Source organism: Dendrobates tinctorius, unplaced genomic scaffold, assembly GCF_039654945.1.
Source record: "Dendrobates tinctorius isolate UK_male_01 unplaced genomic scaffold, ASM3965494v1 ptg000232l, whole genome shotgun sequence".
In the NCBI taxonomy this organism is placed as follows: domain Eukaryota; kingdom Metazoa; phylum Chordata; class Amphibia; order Anura; family Dendrobatidae; genus Dendrobates; species Dendrobates tinctorius.
The window spans coordinates 3,324,033-3,343,751 of record NW_027361899.1 but is presented as its reverse complement, the minus strand read 5'-3'; the positions used below and the strand labels follow the sequence as shown (position 1 = coordinate 3,343,751).

At 54.5% G+C, this 19,719-nt stretch overlaps 1 protein-coding gene across 9 annotated transcripts in view; it reads left to right on the top strand.

Annotated features, from left to right (window-relative positions):
- The window catches only part of MDGA1 (MAM domain containing glycosylphosphatidylinositol anchor 1), a 441,180-nt gene that overhangs the window by 341,752 nt on the left and 79,709 nt on the right, over positions 1–19,719 (top strand). For all 9 annotated transcript variants that reach the window (XM_073556269.1, XM_073556267.1, XM_073556270.1 and 6 more), the window contains 2 exons: positions 8,289–8,558; positions 8,758–8,909. In XM_073556269.1, the coding sequence (XP_073412370.1) occupies positions 8,289–8,558; positions 8,758–8,909 (422 nt within the window). The remainder of the gene's footprint in view (positions 1–8,288; positions 8,559–8,757; positions 8,910–19,719) is intronic.

Sequence of the window (19,719 nt, the reverse complement as noted above, 5' to 3'; positions counted from 1 at the left end):
CTAATAGGGTTTTCACTTCCTGGTATAGCTGCGGTGGGATTTGCCGATATCGCTCCCGGATCGGGGCCGCTCCTGCCGTAGGGATCCCATGCGTGATGGCCGTGGTACAACCAAAGTCATCCTCGTGACTGGCGAAGACGCTGTAATATTGTCCGAGAAGTGTCCCTACCTGGAGAAGTTGGGCTGGCGCTAGGCCGGAAAGTTCGGCCCGCATTCTCTCCAGGATGGCTCGACCTTTCTCCTGAGTCGAGGATATGGCAGTCTGTAGGGTCCATATTGTTACTGCCCAAGGATCTTCGGGCTGCACCTTCAACTGGATCGCAGGGTCCGGCAGCATCTCCTCCAGAGGCCTCACTAGTTTGGCCATTTCGGCCCGGGGCTTCAAGGCGATATCTTGGTCTTCCAGGTTGACACAACGCACCAGGACGGTCCTTTCCCGCACCGTGGCCAGGGAGCGGGCCACCAGTATGCCATGGTGCATGCGCTCTGCGTAGCATGGCTCCACCTGCACCTCCACACCCTCCAGTGGCATCGGGGCACGGATCGGCAGGGCCACCACCGTCTGCCCTGGAGGAAGCATGAGCGGGGGAGCCGCCGGTGCGACGACTTTGCCCAGCGCCTCACCCTCCTGGCACTCCTGGAGCACTCGCGCCTCCCGCACCAACGTTGAGGAGCAGATTGCCGAACTCCCGTTGAATGTTCATGCCCAAGATAACTGGATGATGGTCGTTAGTCTCTCCTTGGGTTAGAACCACTCCCCGGCGGCCGAGAGATTTACCACACAGCGTCATTTGAAGCCACACCACTCCGGCGACAGGAACCGGCAGTTGGTTCGCGGCTACTAGTCGTATCATGGCCCCATTGGGGCCTTGCCGCTTCCGGGAAATGCTGCCGGAAGTAGGTTGCCGGCATGGTCGTTATTTGCGACCCCGTATCCACTAGGCACGTTCAGCACGACCCTCGACTTCAGCCCACACTATTGGGCACTTAGCGACCAGATCTTCGGGATTTCCACCACCCCTTGTTGTGGCTTCCGGCTCCGAGTGGCGTCCCCCATGCCCGGAGCCCTCTAGTTTAATATCCGCCGGGGTGGGTATCTCCCATGCCGCGGACACTCTCGTGCGAAGTGGCCCAGTTCTCCACACTCATAACACCGGGGCAGTGAGGCCCGGCCACCCCGGGTATTGCGAGGCCCCCAGGGCCCGGGATTGTAGCCAAGCCGGCCGGGCGCGGGCTCCGTTCTCTTCTTTACTTCGGCCAGCTCGCCCTGGATACTCTTCAGCTCTTGTCTCATTTCCTCAATCCACTGAGGCTCTCCAATAACATTTATGGGAGCCTCCATGCCCTGGGCCTTCCCCACGGGAACCGTCACCCCCTGCTCCTGCTCTCGTACCCGGGCCTGAATCCACACCTCAGAGAAAGCTATGCGTGGGTTCGCTCGGATCTGCTCCCGCAATGCCTACTTGATTAGCGGGAACCCGGAGTCCAGTCACTAACAGGTCACGCAGGGTAATGTCGATGGGTCCTACCACTACTCCGTCCTTTCACTCTATGGCTGTGTATAATTCCTGGAGAGCAGTCATATACTGGGTGATGGTCTCTCCCTCCCCCTGCATCCGACTGAACAACCGGGTCCTCAGCTCCCCCACGTTTGTTGGATCCCCGTGGGTTTCTTCCAGAATCTGCAAGACCCTGGCAAAGGTGTTGCAGTGTCCCGGGGTCTCAACATCACTGACCTCCAGGCTTCCCCATCTAGATCGGGAGTCATCAGATGCATGCAAGTTACTTAGCATAGCCCCCAGAGAGATGCTGGAGCGGGGCCCCCATTATCAGCAGCACCCGCAGCCCCACTCTGGTCGGGTGCACCACCGTCTACGCTCGGAGACTGCATCCTGCCGACTACGCCAAATGTGGTACTAGCAGGTACGCAGGACGCTGTGAAGAGGCGCGATACGGTTTAGTGCTTTTAGTAGTAACGTTTATAGGCCTAGAGGTAACTGTCCTCAGACGTAGCCCGATCAACCAAAGGGGTAACAAGGGTTCCCCTCGCAGGGCCTCAATACAAGCAAACACGAACAGGGTAGAACACGACTACACCCGGCGAAAGCCGGTCACTGTAGGGCTGCGAAACTTCATGCAATTTTTGCAATATATTTTTTTACTTTTTTTATTCCAGGATATTTGTTTTGTGTTTTGCTTTTGGTTTTCTCTGTGTAAAGGTCATGTGTTCATATGCAATTACATTTTGCATGCACATTAATTTACTTTTTCTGCTCAGACCCAGTTTCTCATTTGTTTCATTGTGCATTCTGTGCATATAAGGGTGTGACCACCCTGTTTCTGAGTTGGAAAATCCATCCTGTCTGGCCTATATTATTACTGGTGGTTCAGTCCCTCTGTCCTTGTTCACATTTACGTCACTTGACAAGTGGAAAGGTTTTAAATACAAGAGTTAGGACTGTCCCACAAGGGTTGCCGTGACGTGGCAGGATGGCTTCTACATTATTTTGATCAAAATTATGTTAACTAAATACCCTTATTATTACTATTATTACTACCTTCATGCAATTTTTGCAATATATTTTTTTACTTTTTTTATTCCAGGATATTTGTTTTGTGTTTTGCTTTTGGTTTTCACTGTAGGGCTGCGGTATGGCCGACTACGGGTCCTTAACTATATAGTCAACTTAGCCGTCTTGACGTCCCTCGGCGTTCTGGACGGCAGTTCTACGGCGTGGCAGCCGCTGGGCCTAGCTGCTGAAGAGTTGACGTAGTCTTCGTGTGTTCTGACGCTCCGGTGACACCGGGGCACCACAAGCCCCGGAGAAGTCCTTGGACGGATGGGCCGCGAGCCCCGGCGTGGGGCAAGTGGCAGCGATGCGGGGTGGCGATTGGCAGGCCACCTGTGCAGCCAACAGCTGCGACAGGAAATCCGCGGCGAGCAACGGCCCAGCCCTTGCCGCGGACCGGGGCGGGACAGTGGTGGCCGCCGACGGCACTGGACTTGCCGCGGCCACAGGTGGGAGCAGGGCGGCTGTGGGTGGCGGGAGCCAGGCCGCAGCCGCGGGCTGGAGCGAGGCGGCAACGGCCGCGAGCGACCGCGGGCAGGTCGCAGCCGCAGGCTGGGGGGAGGCGGCAGCAGCTGCGGGCAACCGCGGGCAGGCCGCAGCCACGGGCTGAAGCGGGGCAGCGGCTGTGGGTTGAAGCGGGGCAGCGGCTTTCGGACGGTCGTCTGGTCGCCGTCCCTCTGATGTCCTAGGTGTACGTCTCTCCTGGCTCTGGTGAGTCGCTTTGGCTCTCAGTCGCTCCCACGGTCTCTTGCCGCTTCTGTCCCGGTCTGCTGACTCATCGTGACTAGCGTTCCCTGTCCCTTTTATACTGGCACCTCCCCCAGCCCATCTGTCCATCTCAACGGTCCGTCCCTGAACTCTGTCCCCCGGGAACAGTTTCCCCCGGAACCTAGGTGACGATCCCCTTGGTTCCGGCCCGGACACTCGGCGGGGGCCCTTCTTCCTACACAGTCACTCTCTCTGCCTTCTGTGCAGCCCCCTCTTCCTCTTGTGCGGCCCCCTCTTTGCCTCCTGTGCGGCTCCCTCTTTGCCTCGTACGCGGCCCCCTCTCTTCCTCCTGTGCGGCCCCCTCTCTGCCTCCTGTGCCGTCACTCTCTCTGCCTCCTGCGCGGCCCCCTCTCTGCCTCCTGTGCAGTCACTCTCTCTGTCTCCTGCGCGAACCCCTCTCTGTCTCCTGTGCGGCCCCCTCTCTGCCTCCTGTGCGGCCCCCTCTCTGCCTCCTGTGCGGCCCCCTCTCTGCCTCCTGTGCGGCCCCCTCTCTGCCTCCTGCACGGCCCCCTCTCTGCCTCCTGTGCAGACCCCTCTCTGCCTCCTGTGCAGTCACTCTCTCTGCCTCCTGCGCGGCCCCCTCTCTGTCTCCTGTGTGGCCCTCTCTACCTCCTCTGCGGCCCCCTCTTAGCCTCCTGCGCAGCTCTCTCTCTGCCTCCTGCGTGGCCCCTTCTATGCCTCCTGCGTGGCCCCCTTTCTGTCTCCTGTGCGGCCCCCCTTTCTGCATCCTGTGCGGCCCCTTCTCTGCCTCCTGTACGGCCCCCTCTCTGCCTCTTGTGCGTCCCCCTGTCTGCCTCCTGCGCGGCTCCCTCTGCCTCCTGTGCGGCCTCCTGCGTGGCCACCTCTCTGCCACCTGTGCGGACTCCTCTCTGCCTCCTGTGCAGTCACTCTCTCTGTCTCCTGCGCGACCCCCTCTATGCCTCCTGTGCGGCCCCCTCTATGCCTCCTGTGCGGCCCCCTCTCTGCCTCCTACACGGCCCCCTCTCTGCCTCCTGTGCGGCCCCCTCTCTGCCTCCTGTGCAGACCCCTCTCTGCCTCCTGTGCAGTCACTCTCTCTGCCTCCTGCGCGGCCACCTCTCTGTCTCCTGTGTGGCCCTCTCTACCTCCTCTGCGGCCCCCTCTTAGCCTCCTGTGCGGCCCCCTCTCTGCCTCCTGCGTGGCCCCTTCTATGCCTCCTGCGTGGCCCCCTTTCTGCCTCCTGTGCGGCCCACCCTTTCTGCATCCTGTGCGGCCCCCTCTCTGCCTCCTGCGCGGCCCCCTGTCTGCCTCCTGCGTGGCCACCTCTCTGCCACCTGTGCGGCCCCCTCTCTGCCTCCTTTGCGGCCCCCTCTCTGCCTCTTGTGCGGCCCCCTCTCTGCCTCCTGTGCGGCCCCCTCTCTGCCTCCTGTGCGGCCCCCTCTCTGCCTCCTGTGCAGCCCCCTCTCTGCCTCCTGTGCAGACCCCTCTCTGCCTCCTGTGCAGTCACTCTCTCTGCCTCCTGCGCGGCCACCTCTCTGTCTCCTGTGTGGCCCTCTCTACCTCCTCTGCGGCCCCCTCTTAGCCTCCTGTGCGGCCCCCTCTCTGCCTCCTGCGTGGCCCCTTCTATGCCTCCTGCGTGGCCCCCTTTCTGCCTCCTGTGCGGCCCACCCTTTCTGCATCCTGTGCGGCCCCCTCTCTGCCTCCTGCGCGGCCCCCTGTCTGCCTCCTGCGTGGCCACCTCTCTGCCACCTGTGCGGCCCCCTCTCTGCCTCCTTTGCGGCCCCCTCTCTGCCTCTTGTGTGGCCCCCTCTCTGCCTCCTGTGCGGCCCCCTCTCTGCCTCCTGTGCGGCCCCCTCTCTGCCTCCTGTGCAGCCCCCTCTCTGCCTCCTGTGCGGCCCCCTCTCTGCCTCCTGTGCAGCCCCCTCTCTGCCTCCTGTGCGGCCCCCTCTCTGCCTCCTGTGCGGCCCCCTCTCTGCCTCTTGTGCGGCCCCCTCTCTGCCTCCTGTGCGGCCCTCTCTACCTCCTCTGCGGCCCCCTCTTAGCCTCCTGCGCAGCTCTCTCTCTGCCTCCTGCGTGGCCCCTTCTATGCCTCCTGCGTGGCCCCCTTTCTGCCTCCTGTGCGGCCCCCCTTTCTGCATCCTGTGCGGCCCCTTCTCTGCCTCTTGTGCGTCCCCCTGTCTGCCTCCTGCGCGGCTCCCTCTGCCTCCTGTGCGGCCTCCTGCGTGGCCACCTCTCTGCCTCCTGTGCGGCCCCCTCTCTGCCTCTTGTGCGGCCCCCTCTCTGTCTCCTGTGTGGCCCTCTATACCTCCTCTGCGGCCCCCTCTTAGCCTCCTGCGCAGCTCTCTCTCTGCCTCCTGCGTGGCCCCTTCTATGCCTCCTGCGTGGCCCCCTTTCTGCCTCCTGTGCGGCCCCCCTTTCTGCATCCTGTGCGGCCCCTTCTCTGCCTCTTGTGCGTCCCCCTGTCTGCCTCCTGCGCGGCTCCCTCTGCCTCCTGTGCGGCCTCCTGCGTGGCCACCTCTCTGCCACCTGTGCGGACTCCTCTCTGCCTCCTGTGCAGTCACTCTCTCTGTCTCCTGCGCGACCCCCTCTATGCCTCCTGTGCGGCCCCCTCTATGCCTCCTGTGCGGCCCCCTCTATGCCTCCTGTGCGGCCCCCTCTCTGCCTCCTACACGGCCCCCTCTCTGCCTCCTGTGCGGCCCCCTCTCTGCCTCCTGTGCAGACCCCTCTCTGCCTCCTGTGCAGTCACTCTCTCTGCCTCCTGCGCGGCCACCTCTCTGTCTCCTGTGTGGCCCTCTCTACCTCCTCTGCGGCCCCCTCTTAGCCTCCTGTGCGGCCCCCTCTCTGCCTCCTGCGTGGCCCCTTCTATGCCTCCTGCGTGGCCCCCTTTCTGCCTCCTGTGCGGCCCACCCTTTCTGCATCCTGTGCGGCCCCTTCTCTGCCTCCTGTGCGGCCCCCTGTCTGCCTCCTGCGTGGCCACCTCTCTGCCACCTGTGCGGCCCCCTCTCTGCCTCCTTTGCGGCCCCCTCTCTGCCTCTTGTGCAGCCCCCTCTCTGCCTCCTGTGCGGCCCCCTCTCTGCCTCCTTTGCGGCCCCCTCTCTGCCTCTTGTGCAGCCCCCTCTCTGCCTCCTGTGCGGCCCCCTCTCTGCCTCCTGTGCGGCCCCCTCTCTGCCTCCTGTGCGGCCCCATCTCTGCCTCCTGTGCGGCCCCCTCTCTGCCTCCTGTGCGGCCCCCTCTCTGCCTCCTGTGCGGCCCCCTCTCTGCCTCCTGTGCGGCCCCCTCTCTGCCTCCTGTGCGGCCCCCTCTCTGCCTCCTGTGCGGCCCCCTCTCTGCCTCCTGTGCGGCCCCCTCTCTGCCTCCTGTGCAGCCCCCTCTCTGCCTCCTGTGCGGCCCCCTCTCTGCCTCTTGTGCGGCCCCCTCTCTGCCTCTTGTGCAGCCCCCTCTCTGCCTCCTGTGCGGCCCCCTCTCTGCCTCCTGTGCAGCCCCCTCTCTGCCTCCTGTGCGGCCCCCTCTCTGCCTCTTGTGCGGCCCCCTCTCTGCCTCTTGTGCGGCCCCCTCTCTGCCTCCTGTGCGGCCCCCTCTCTGCCTCCTGTGCGGCCCCCTCTCTGCCTCCTGTGCGGCCCCCTCTCTTCCTCCTGTGCGGCCCCCTCTCTGCCTCTTGTGCGGCCCCCTCTCTGCCTCCTGTGCGGCCCCCTCTCTGCCTCCTGTGCGGCCCCCTCTCTGCCTCCTGTGCGGCCCCCTCTCTGCCTCTTGTGCGGCCCCCTCTCTGCCTCCTGTGCGGCCCCCTCTCTGCCTCCTGTGCGGCCCCCTCTCTGCCTCCTGTGCGGCCCCCTCTCTGCCTCCTGTGCGGCCCCCTCTCTGCCTCTTGTGCGGCCCCCTCTCTGCCTCTTGTGCAGCCCCCTCTCTGCCTCCTGTGCGGCCCCCTCTCTGCCTCTTGTGCGGCCCCCTCTCTGCCTCCTGTGCAGCCCCCTCTCTGCCTCCTGTGCGGCCCCCTCTCTGCCTCTTGTGCGGCCCCCTCTCTGCCTCCTGTGCAGCCCCCTCTCTGCCTCCTGTGCAGCCCCCTCTCTGCCTCCTTTGCGGCCTCCTCTCTGCCTCTTGTGCGGCCCTCTCTGCCTCTTGTGCGGCCCCCTCTCTGCTTCCTGTGCAGCCCCCTCTCTGCCTCCTGTGCAGCCCCCTCTCTGCCTCCTGTGCGGCTCCCTCTCTGCCTCCTGTGCGGCCCCCTCTCTGCCTCCTGCGCAGCCCCCTCTCTGCCTCCTGTGCAGCCCCCTCTCTGCCTCCTTTGCGGCCTCCTCTCTGCCTCTTGTGCGGCCCTCTCTGCCTCTTGTGCGGCCCCCTCTCTGCCTCCTGTGCAGCCCCCTCTCTGCCTCCTGCGCGGCCCTTTCTCCTGTGCAGTCATGGTGTGTAGTTTCTTCGTCCTTTGCAGTCTCATCTTCCTGTGCACACTCTCTCTCTTTGCAGTCTCTTTTTCCTGTGCAGTCTCTTTTTCTTGATCCTAATGCTAATAGCGCAGTGAAGACTGACACAGACAGCAGTAGGATGAGAGGCCTTGGGGGCAGGGTGACAACCTCTGTGGCCCTGTAGTTGAAGCATCCAGAGGTTGTCGGACAGAATCTGTCACCGCTCGGTAGATAAGATCCCCTGGAATCAGCTGGAGACACGGGAGCTTATTCCTTCTCTGGCCGCTATTATTAATAACAGCTGTGATCTCTGCATCGAGAGGCGCTGATCTCCGCCGAGCGCTGCTCCGGCTGTGTAGGAAACTATCACGGGGCGAAACGCCGCGACTCCGAATATTACCAGATCAGACGCGTCCAGAGAACTTATGTGATATACAAAGTATCGGGGGTAAGATGGAATTGCTATCAGTGATCACCGGGGACGGGGCTGTTGTCAGCAGATGGTGCGGCCTCTCTGGCGGTGCAGCCTCCGGTGTCTCCAGCCCCCCGTGGTCATTATTGGGGTCGACATTTCACCTCCTCCTTGTCTCTTTCTCAGTCGCTCCGGTCGTTGACCCCAAGTTCCAGGACATTCGTCTGCCGATGAAGCGCAGCTGCACCCTGACGTGTAAGATGCTGAAGGGGAGTCCGGTGAAAGTGGCCACTGCGGTCTGGAGGTTTAACGGGAAACTGCTGAGCGTGCCCCCCATAGAGCAGCAGGAGTTCTCCGCATTCACCATCAACAGCACCGGCCGGGACACGAGCGGCACCTACGAGTGCACCATCTCCAACGACGTGGGCTCCGACTCCTGCGTCTTTCAGGTGACTGGTGAGTGGCCGCACTGCCTGGGACCCCCGGCATTATACGAGTCCATATTTCACCTTTCCTTTCCCCTGGAGAGCGGGACCCCCGCAAGGTCCCCAGAAGGGAAGGCGTCTGGGTAGCGAGTGACAGGTGGATATATTGTCGGCGGCGACATCCTGCATTTCCTCTGACAATGACACTTTCTGATACATTCGTCTTCCAGGTCGCGCTTACAACCCCGAATTCTACTATGACACCCCAAACCCCATCGAGAGCTACAAACAGACCAAGAACTACTCCTATCTCATTCAGTGGACCCAGAAGGATCCCGGCGCCGTGGATCCGGTGCTGCACTACAAGCTGGAGCTGAAGCCGGTAAGAACCGGGATGTTACAGTAACATAGTAGTGTATGAGCGCCGCACCATGGAGGCCGGGACCCAGGATCATTGAGGCAGGGACCCATCACCATGAAGGTAGGGACCCCTCACCATGGAGGCCGGGACCCAGGATCATTGAGGCAGGGACCCCTCACCATGAAGGCAGGGGCCCCTCACCATGGAGGCCGGGACCCAGGATCATTGAGGCAGGGGACCCTCACCATGGAGGCCGGGACCCAGGATCATTGAGGCAGGGACCCCTCACCATGAAGGCAGGGGCCCCTCACCATGGAGGCCGGGACCCAGGATCATTGAGGCAGGGACCCCTCACCATGGAGGCAGGGACCCCGGGTCATTGAGGCAGGGACCCCTCACCATGGAGGCAGGGACCCCGGGTCATTGAGGCAGGGACCCCTCACCATGGAGGCAGGGACCCCGGGTCATTGAGGCAGGGACCCCTCACCATGAAGGCAGGGACCCCTCACCATGGAGGCAGGGACCCCGGGTCATTGAGGCAGGGACCCCTCACCATGGAGGCAGGGACCCCGGGTCATTGATGCAGGGACCCCTCACCATGGAGGCAGGGACCCCTCACCATGGAGGCAGGGACCCCGGGTCATTGAGGCAGGGACCCCTCACCATGGAGGCAGGGACCCCGGTTCATTGAGGCAGGGACCCCGGGTCATTGAGGCAGGGACCCCTCACCATGAAGGCAGGGACCCCTCACCATGGAGGCAGGGACCCCGGGTCATTGAGGCAGGGACCCCTCAACATGAAGGCAGGGACCCCTCACCATGGAGGCAGGGACCCCGGGTCATTGAGGCAGGGACCCCTCACCATGAAGGCAGGGACCCCTCACTATGGAGGCAGGGACCCCTCACTATGGAGGCAGGGACCCCTCACCATGAAGGCAGGGACCCCTCACCATGAAGGCAGGGACCCCTCACTATGGAGGCAGGGACCCCTCACCATGAAGGCAGGGACCCCTCACTATGGAGGCAGGGACCCCTCACCATGAAGGCAGGGACCCCTCACCATGAAGGCAGGGACCCCTCACCATGGAGGCAGGGACCCCGGGTCAGTGAGGCAGGGACCCCTCACCATGGAGGCAGGGACCCCTCACCATGAAGGCAGGGACCCCTCACCATGAAGGCAGGGACCCCTCACTATGGAGGCAGGGACCCCTCACCATGGAGGCAGGGACCCCGGGTCATTGAGGCAGGGACCCCTCACCATGGAGGCAGGGACCCCGTACAATGGAGGCTGGGACCCCGCTCCCCGCACCATGGAGGCCGAAACCCCACACCATGGAGGCCGGGACCCCTCACCATGAAGGCAGGGACCCCTCACCATGGAGGCAGGGACCCCGGGTCATTGAGGCAGGGACCCCTCACCATGAAGGTAGGGACCCGTCACCATGGAGGCAGGGACCCCGGGTCATTGAGGCAGGGACCCCTCACCATGAAGGCAGGGACCCCGTACAATGGAGGCTGGGACCCCACACCATGGAGTCAGAAACCACACACCATCGTGGCAGGGACCCCGCACCCCCCACCTACTGTGCTGTCTGTAGAGCCCCAATGCATGGAAGCAGGGTCACCGAACCATGGAGGCCAAGACCCCGCACCATGGAGACAGGGACCATGCACCATGGAGACAGGGACCATGCACCCTGCTCTTACTGTCCTGTCTATAGAGCTGACACTATTTGTGAACCAGGAAGCCCAGGATGAGCAGATCTCTAGATCATATTGATGTGTAGCCTGTAATAGAGGGAGGTATCCGTGATGCAGAGATAAACCGTCTGGTTACTGTAATGAATAGTGCCGCACCGCTAGCCGTGATTAATGGGAAGTAACCCGTAGTGGTAGCATTGTGTCGGTCCTCCTGTATTAGGGGCCGACAGTCGGGGGGCGAACGGCCGCTTTGTTTTCTGTGTTGCTCGGTATCTTCTGCTGCTTCTTCGTTCCTTTGTGTTTTCAGTAGCAGACATTAATGTAATCGCCCCACAACAGAGGCTGCACTTTACCAAGAGACTCCCAAAGCTCACAGCACAGAGCGCACCTTAAAAGCATCGCTACCGCAGCGAGATAAATATATACCACTAATGTACGAGGAACTTACTGCCTGCCGAGCGCACGACTGCCGACATTACTGACAAATCAAAGCCCATCAGAAAAGGTTAAAATATCTTCTATAGGTAAAGTGTGTCATACTGCGCTCCCCCGCACTCAACCTGCACATTACATTGCTGTATTATACCCCAGAGCTGCACTCACTATTCTGCTGGTGCAGTCACTGTGTACATACATTACATTACTGATCCTGAGTTACATCCTGTATTATACCCCAGAGCTGCACTCACTATTCTGCTGGTGCAGTCACTGTGTACATACATTACATTATTGATCCTGAGTTACATCCTGTATTATACCCCAGAGCTGCACTCACTATTCTGCTGGTGCAGTCACTGTGTACATACATTACTGATCCTGAGTTACATCATGTATTATACTCCAGAGCTGCACTCACTATTCTGCTGGTGCAGTCAGTGTGTACATACATTACATTACTGATCCTGAGTTACATCCTGTATTATTCCCCAGAGCTGCACTCACTATTCTGCTGGTGCAGTCACTGTGTACATACATTACATTATTGATCCTGAGTTACATCCTGTATTATACCCCAGAGCTGCACTCACTATTCTGCTGGTGCAGTCACTGTGTACATACATTACATTACTGATCCTGAGTTACATCCTGTATTATACTCCAGAGCTGCACTCACTATTCTGCTGGTGCAATCACTGTGTACATACATTACATTATTGATCCTGAGTTACATCCTGTATTATACCCCAGAGCTGCACTCACTATTCTGCTGTTGCAGTCACTGTGTACATACATTACATTACAGATCCTGAGTTATATCCTGTATTATACCCCAGAGCTGCACTCACTATTCTGCTGGTGCAGTCACTGTGTACATACATTACATTACTGATCCTGAGTTACATCCTGTATTATACCCCAGAGCTGCACTCACTATTCTGCTGGTGCAGTCACTGTGTACATACATTACATTATTGATCCTGAGTTACATCCTGTATTATACCCCAGAGCTGCACTCACTATTCTGCTGGTGCAGTCACTGTGTACATACATTACATTACTGATCCTGAGTTACATCCTGTATTATACCCCAGAGCTGCACTCACTATTCTGCTGGTGCAGTCACTGTGTACATACATTACATTATTGATCCTGAGTTACATCCTGTATTATACCCCAGAGCTGCACTCACTATTCTGCTGGTGCAGTCACTGTGTACATACATTACATTACTGATCCTGAGTTACATCCTGTATTATACTCCAGAGCTGCACTCACTATTCTGCTGGTGCAATCACTGTGTACATACATTACATTATTGATCCTGAGTTACATCCTGTATTATACCCCAGAGCTGCACTCACTATTCTGCTGTTGCAGTCACTGTGTACATACATTACATTACTGATCCTGAGTTATATCCTGTATTATACCCCAGAGCTGCACTCACTATTCTGCTGGTGCAGTCACTGTGTACATACATTACATTATTGATCCTGAGTTACATCCTGTATTATACCCCAGAGCTGCACTCACTATTCTGCTGGTGCAGTCACTGTGTACATACATTACATTACTGATCCTGAGTTACCTCCTGTATTATACTCCAGAGCTGCACTCACTATTCTGCTGGTGCACTGTGTACATACATTACATTACTGATCCTGAGTTACCTCCTGTATTATACTCCAGAGCTGCACTCACTATTCTGCTGGTGCAATCACTGTGTACATACATTACATTACTGATCCTGAGTTACATCCTGTATTATACTCCAGAGCTGCACTCACTGCTCTCCTGGTGCAGTCACTGTGTATATACATTACATTACTGCTCCTGAGTTACATCCTATATTATACCCCAGAGCTGCACTCACTATTCTGCTGGTGCAGTCACTGTGTACATACATTACATTACTGATCCTGAATTACCTCTTGTATTATTCTCCAGAGCTGCACTCACTATTCTGCTGGTGCAGTCACTGTGTACATACATTACATTACTGCTCCTGAGTTACATCCTGTATTATACCCCAGAGCTGCACTCACTGTTCTGCTGGTGCAGTCACTGTGTACACACATTACATTACTGATCCTGAGTTACATCCTATATTATACCCCAGAGCTGCACTCACTATTCTGCTGGTGCAGTCACTGTGTACATACATTACATTACTGATCCTGAATTACCTCTTGTATTATTCTCCAGAGCTGCACTCACTATTCTGCTGGTGCAGTCACTGTGTACATACATTACATTACTGCTCCTGAGTTACATCCTGTATTATACCCCAGAGCTGCACTCACTATTCTGCTGGTGCAGTCACTGTGTACACACATTACATTACTGATCCTGAGTTACATCCTATATTATACCCCAGAGCTGCACTCACTATTCTGCTGGTGCAGTCACTGTGTACATACATTACATTACTGATCCTGAATTACCTCTTGTATTATTCTCCAGAGCTGCACTCACTATTCTGCTGGTGCAGTCACTGTGTACATACATTACATTACTGATCCTGAGTTACATCCTGTATTATACTCCAGAGCTGCACTCACTATTCTGCTGGTGCAATCACTGTGTACATACATTACATTATTGATCCTGAGTTACATCCTGTATTATACCCCAGAGCTGCACTCACTATTCTGCTGTTGCAGTCACTGTGTACATACATTACATTACTGATCCTGAGTTATATCCTGTATTATACCCCAGAGCTGCACTCACTATTCTGCTGGTGCAGTCACTGTGTACATACATTACATTATTGATCCTGAGTTACATCCTGTATTATACCCCAGAGCTGCACTCACTATTCTGCTGGTGCAGTCACTGTGTACATACATTACATTACTGATCCTGAGTTACCTCCTGTATTATACTCCAGAGCTGCACTCACTATTCTGCTGGTGCACTGTGTACATACATTACATTACTGATCCTGAGTTACCTCCTGTATTATACTCCAGAGCTGCACTCACTATTCTGCTGGTGCAATCACTGTGTACATACATTACATTACTGATCCTGAGTTACATCCTGTATTATACTCCAGAGCTGCACTCACTGCTCTCCTGGTGCAGTCACTGTGTATATACATTACATTACTGCTCCTGAGTTACATCCTATATTATACCCCAGAGCTGCACTCACTATTCTGCTGGTGCAGTCACTGTGTACATACATTACATTACTGATCCTGAATTACCTCTTGTATTATTCTCCAGAGCTGCACTCACTATTCTGCTGGTGCAGTCACTGTGTACATACATTACATTACTGCTCCTGAGTTACATCCTGTATTATACCCCAGAGCTGCACTCACTGTTCTGCTGGTGCAGTCACTGTGTACACACATTACATTACTGATCCTGAGTTACATCCTATATTATACCCCAGAGCTGCACTCACTATTCTGCTGGTGCAGTCACTGTGTACATACATTACATTACTGATCCTGAATTACCTCTTGTATTATTCTCCAGAGCTGCACTCACTATTCTGCTGGTGCAGTCACTGTGTACATACATTACATTACTGCTCCTGAGTTACATCCTGTATTATACCCCAGAGCTGCACTCACTATTCTGCTGGTGCAGTCACTGTGTACACACATTACATTACTGATCCTGAGTTACATCCTATATTATACCCCAGAGCTGCACTCACTATTCTGCTGGTGCAGTCACTGTGTACATACATTACATTACTGATCCTGAGTTACCTCTTGTATTATTCTCCAGAGCTGCACTCACTATTCTGCTGGTGCAGTCACTGTGTACATACATTACATTACTGATCCTGAGTTACATCCTGTATTATACTCCTGAGCTGCACTCACTATTCTGCTGGTGCAGTCACTGTGTACATACATTACATTACTGATCCTGAGTTACATCCTGTATTATACTCCAGAGCTGCACTCACTATACTGCTGGTGCAGTCACTGTGTACATACATTATATTACTGATCCTGAGTTACATCCTGTATTATACTCCAGAGCTGCACTCACTATTCTGCTGGTGCAGTCATTGTGTACATACATTACTGATCCTGAGTTATATCCTGTATTATACTCCAGAGCTGCACTCACTATTCTGCTGGTGCAGTCACTGTGTACATACATTACTTTACTGATCCTGAGTTACCTCCTTTATTATACTCCGGAGCTGCACTCACTATTATTTTCGTGACATCTCATCATCTTACCCTGTCTTCCATCACTCTCTGGTCCCCCTCCATGTCCTCGTGCGGTGGGCTGACATTTCCCATCATGCTTTGTGCATGGTGGGCTCCTCTAAGGTTGCAGCGTTACGGTGCCGTGCGCCCAGCTGAGGATTTGGTGACGGTCACTGACCTGCTATTTGCGATCACAGACCCCCTTGTAAATGGAGGTAGTGACCTTTCGGTGTGGCGCGTCAGTCAGCGCGGTGACATCTATGCCTTCTGACAGCTGCGCGCACATTACACAGGTCGAGGATCTGTCGTCTTCTATCAGGAAGAGCTGTACAAAGTGTCTGTGGATTCGATGCATCCAATATTCATGACCCCACCCCCCGTCATCAGTACCTGACCTAAAAACCAAAGTAAAGTCAATCAAGCAATATTTCTGGAAAGGCTACAAACAAGTCTATGCAGCATGTAACAGCAGTCTCACGTACAGCAGATATGTGTGCTCAACTTAGAGAGGTGGTCTACAGTACAGCAGTAAATACTAGTCTATGCAGCATGGAGGTGCAGCCTACTGTACAGCAGAAAATATAAGAGTGTGCAGCACAAAGACGTAGCCTATAGTGCAGTGGACAATGAAAGAGGCAGCCACCCGTACAGTACACAATGCAGGTTTGTACAGCATTATGGGGCAGTCAACTGTAAAGGTGGTAATACTAATCAAATTACTGTACAGCAGATCATAGGCAGGGCAGCATGAACATGCAGTTTACAGTGCAGCAGATAATACACCTCTGGGCAGCATAGAGACGCAGTGTACTGTAGAGCGGATGATACAAGTCTGTGCAGCATGGAGACGCACTCTACTGTAGAGCGGATGATATAAGTCTGTGCTGTCTGGAGATGCAGTGTTCTGTAGAGTGGATGATACAAGTCTGTGCTGTCTGGAGATGCAGTGTTCTGTAGAGCGGATGATACAAGTCTGTGCAGCATTGAGACGCAGTGTACTCTTGAGTGGATGATACAAGTCTGTGCTGTCTGGAGATGCAGTGTTCTGTAGAGCGGATGATACAAGTCCGTGCAACATGGATTTGCACTCTACTGTAGAGAGGATGATACAAGTCTGTGCAGCATTGAGACGCAGTGTACTGTGTTGTGAGTTTATTTTCCCCTTCATCACTGAGGTCTGGTGAACTCCCTATTCTGGTGAAGGAAGGTAATGAGCCTGATTATCAGGCACCTGAGCCTGATGAGGATGACTGGCTGAGTGGAGTCACGGACTGGATATAAGGCTGCCGACGCCCTTCTGCCCTGCGGGTGATTTCTCTGTGGACTTCTAGGACTCCAGTCTGATTCCTTCTCCTCTAAGCTAAGTTTTTCTGCTTTGCCTGTTTGCATTAGTGTTTAGTTTTTGTTTTCCTTGCTTTTCTGGATTCTGCCATTCCCTGCTGGGGTGAGCTGAATCTACTTTTGCCTGTAGCTCTGTCTTCAGAATATTCCTGAGTACTGACATAGCTTTTTTGAAGCCTAGCGTCTTCAGGGCCTTTTTCACTGTCAGTCTGTTAGCTCTTATTTTCATAGGGTTTTTCACGGATTGCAGACAGCAGCCTTCCTGTCCTTTCCTATGTAGGTAGTTTGGGCCCCGTCTTTGCTCTGTCTATCTTTCTGTCTGTGTTAGTGTTATCATCTTGCTTCACCGTCATTATATGTTGGGGGCTGCCTATTGCTTTGGGGTCTGCTCTGGGGCAGTTTAGTTTTCCCCTTTCTATCTTTAGGCCTAGTTATTTCTCCGGCTGTGATCGAGGGGTCTAGGGCATCGTAGGAACCCCCCACGGCTACTGCTAGTTGTGTTGATAGGTTCAGGGGTCTGCAATCCGATAGCTGCAAACTTCTCTGGTTTTCTGGACTTAGCTAGCAGTTCTGTTTTTGCCTCCTACGGTGACTCAATCATAACAGAATAACCCGCCATACCGCAGATCCTAGGGTACTCTATAGCAGGAAAGAATTGTGTTTTAAAAAAAAAAAAAAAAAGGGTGTTTGTATATTCTTTCCTCTATATCTCTGAGGCCGTAGGGGGAATTTTTTTATTTTTTTTTTTTTCTCCCAATGGAGATAAAGCAATTGTCTGATCGTGTGGAGCAGCTCGCTGCGGAAGTGCGGGGAATTTCCGCCTACCTTGCTCATTCACATGCTGTTGAACCAAAGATCCCCACACCTGATGTATTTTTTGGGGATCGATCTAAATTTTTGAGTTTCAAAAATAATTGTAAATTATTTTTTGCCTTGAAGCCTAACTCGTCAGGGAGCTCCGCGCAGCAGGTTAAAATTGTCATCTCTTTGCTGCGTGGCGATCCCCAGGATTGGGCGTTTTCTTTGAAACCAGATGACCCTATTCTGACTAATGTGAACGCATTCTTTCAAGCCTTGGGGTTGTTGTACGACGAACCTAATGCTATTGATCAGGCTGAAAAGACCCTGCTGGCATTGAACCAGGGTCGAGATTTTGCAGAGTTGTACTGTCAAAAGTTCCGAAAGTGGGCGGTCCTTACTACCTGGAATGATAATGCCTTGGCTGCTCTCTTTCGGAAGGGTTTGTCAGAAGCTGTGAAAGATACTATGGTGGGATTTCCTGTTCCCTCTGGTCTGGACGATTCTATGTCATTAGCCATTCAGGTTGATCGGCGTTTACGTGAACGCAGGATTGCACGAGAGGTGTTGCCACCGGTTGAACAGATGTCTGAACCTATGCAATGTGATAGAGTTTTGTCTAAGGCGCAACGTCAGGAGTTCAGAAGGCGTAATAAGCTGTGTTTTTTCTGTGGAGATGCCTCGCATATTATTTCTGTTTGTCCTAAACGAGAGAAACGCTTTGCACACACGTTTTCTGTGGGTGGTGTTCAACCTAAGTTTCTTCTGGCAATTACTCTGATCTGCTCCCTGTCCACATTTTCCGCCAAGGCTTTTGTGGATTCGGGAGCAGCGCTAAACCTAATGGACTTGGATTTTGCTAAACGTTGTGGATTTTCGATGACACCTCTGCAGACACCTATCCCTTTGAAGGGGATTGATGCTACTCCTTTGGCTAAAAATAAACCTCAGTTTTGGACCCAGGTGGTCATGCGGGTCGCCCCAGACCATCAAGAAAATTGCAGATTTTTGGTGTTGCATGGTCTGCATGATGCCGTTGTTCTGGGGTTTCCCTGGTTGCAAATTCATAATCCAGTTTTGGATTGGAAATCTGTGCCTGTGGTGAGGGGGATGAATGGAAGACGGCGTTTAATACTCCGGAGGGACATTTTGAGTACCTGGTGATGCCTTTTGGGCTCACTAATGCCCCTTCTGTCTTCCAGTGTTTCATGAACGATATTTTTCGAGACTTTGTCGATAAATTTTTGATTATCTATCTGGATGATATTTTGATCTTCTCCAAGGATTGGGATTCTCATGTGGAACATATTCGGACTGTGTTCCGGATCTTGAGGGAGAATTCTCTGTATGTCAAAGGATCGAAATGCCTTTTTGGAGTACAGAGGATTTCATTTTTGGGATTTATTTTGTCTCCGTCAACTATTGAAATGGACCCTGCCAAGGTACAGGCCATTTATGATTGGGTTCAGCCCACTTCTTTGAAGGCCCTCCAGAAGTTTTTGGGTTTTGCTAATTTTTATCGGAAATTTATAGCAAAATTTTCTAGTATTGCCAAGCCATTGACTGATCTGACTAAGAAGGGTGCTGATGTGTTGAATTGGTCTCCGGAGGCTGTTGCTTCCTTTCAGGAGCTGAAGCGAAGATTTACCTCCGCCCCGGTTTTGCGGCAACCTGATGTCTCACTCCCGTTCCAGGTAGAGGTGGATGCTTCTGAGATTGGTGCAGGAGCTGTTTTGTCCCAAAAGGATCCTGTAACAGCTAAAATGAATCCCTGTGCTTTCTTTTCCCGAAAGTTCTCTCCATCTGAACGTAACTATGATGTGGGGAATCGAGAACTGTTGGCCATGAAATGGGCCTTTGAGGAGTGGAGACATTGGTTGGAGGGAGCTAAACATCAAGTTGTGGTCCTCACTGACCACAAGAATTTGATTTACCTAGAGTCGGCTAAACGCTTGAACCCTAGACAGGCTAGGTGGGCCTTGTTTTTTACACGTTTTGATTTTGTGGTTTCTTTTCTTCCTGGAACTAAGAATGTCAAGGCAGACGCCCTCTCTAGTAGTTTCTTTGCTGATTCTCCTGTGGTGACCAAGCCTGCTACCATCTTAGGCGAAGGGGTAATTCTTTCTGCCATCTCGCCCGAATTGAGACTTGCTCTGCAAGAGTTCCAGGAGGACAAACCTGAGCGTTGTCCCAGTGGAAAGTTGTATGTTCCTGACCAGTGGAAGAAGAGAGTGATGTCTGAAGTTCATTGCTCTGCATTGGCTGGTCATCCAGGTATTTTTGGTACTAGAGATCTGGTGAGTCGCTCTTTTTGGTGGCCCACCTTGTCTCATGATGTCAGGAATTTTGTGTAGTCCTGTGGGAC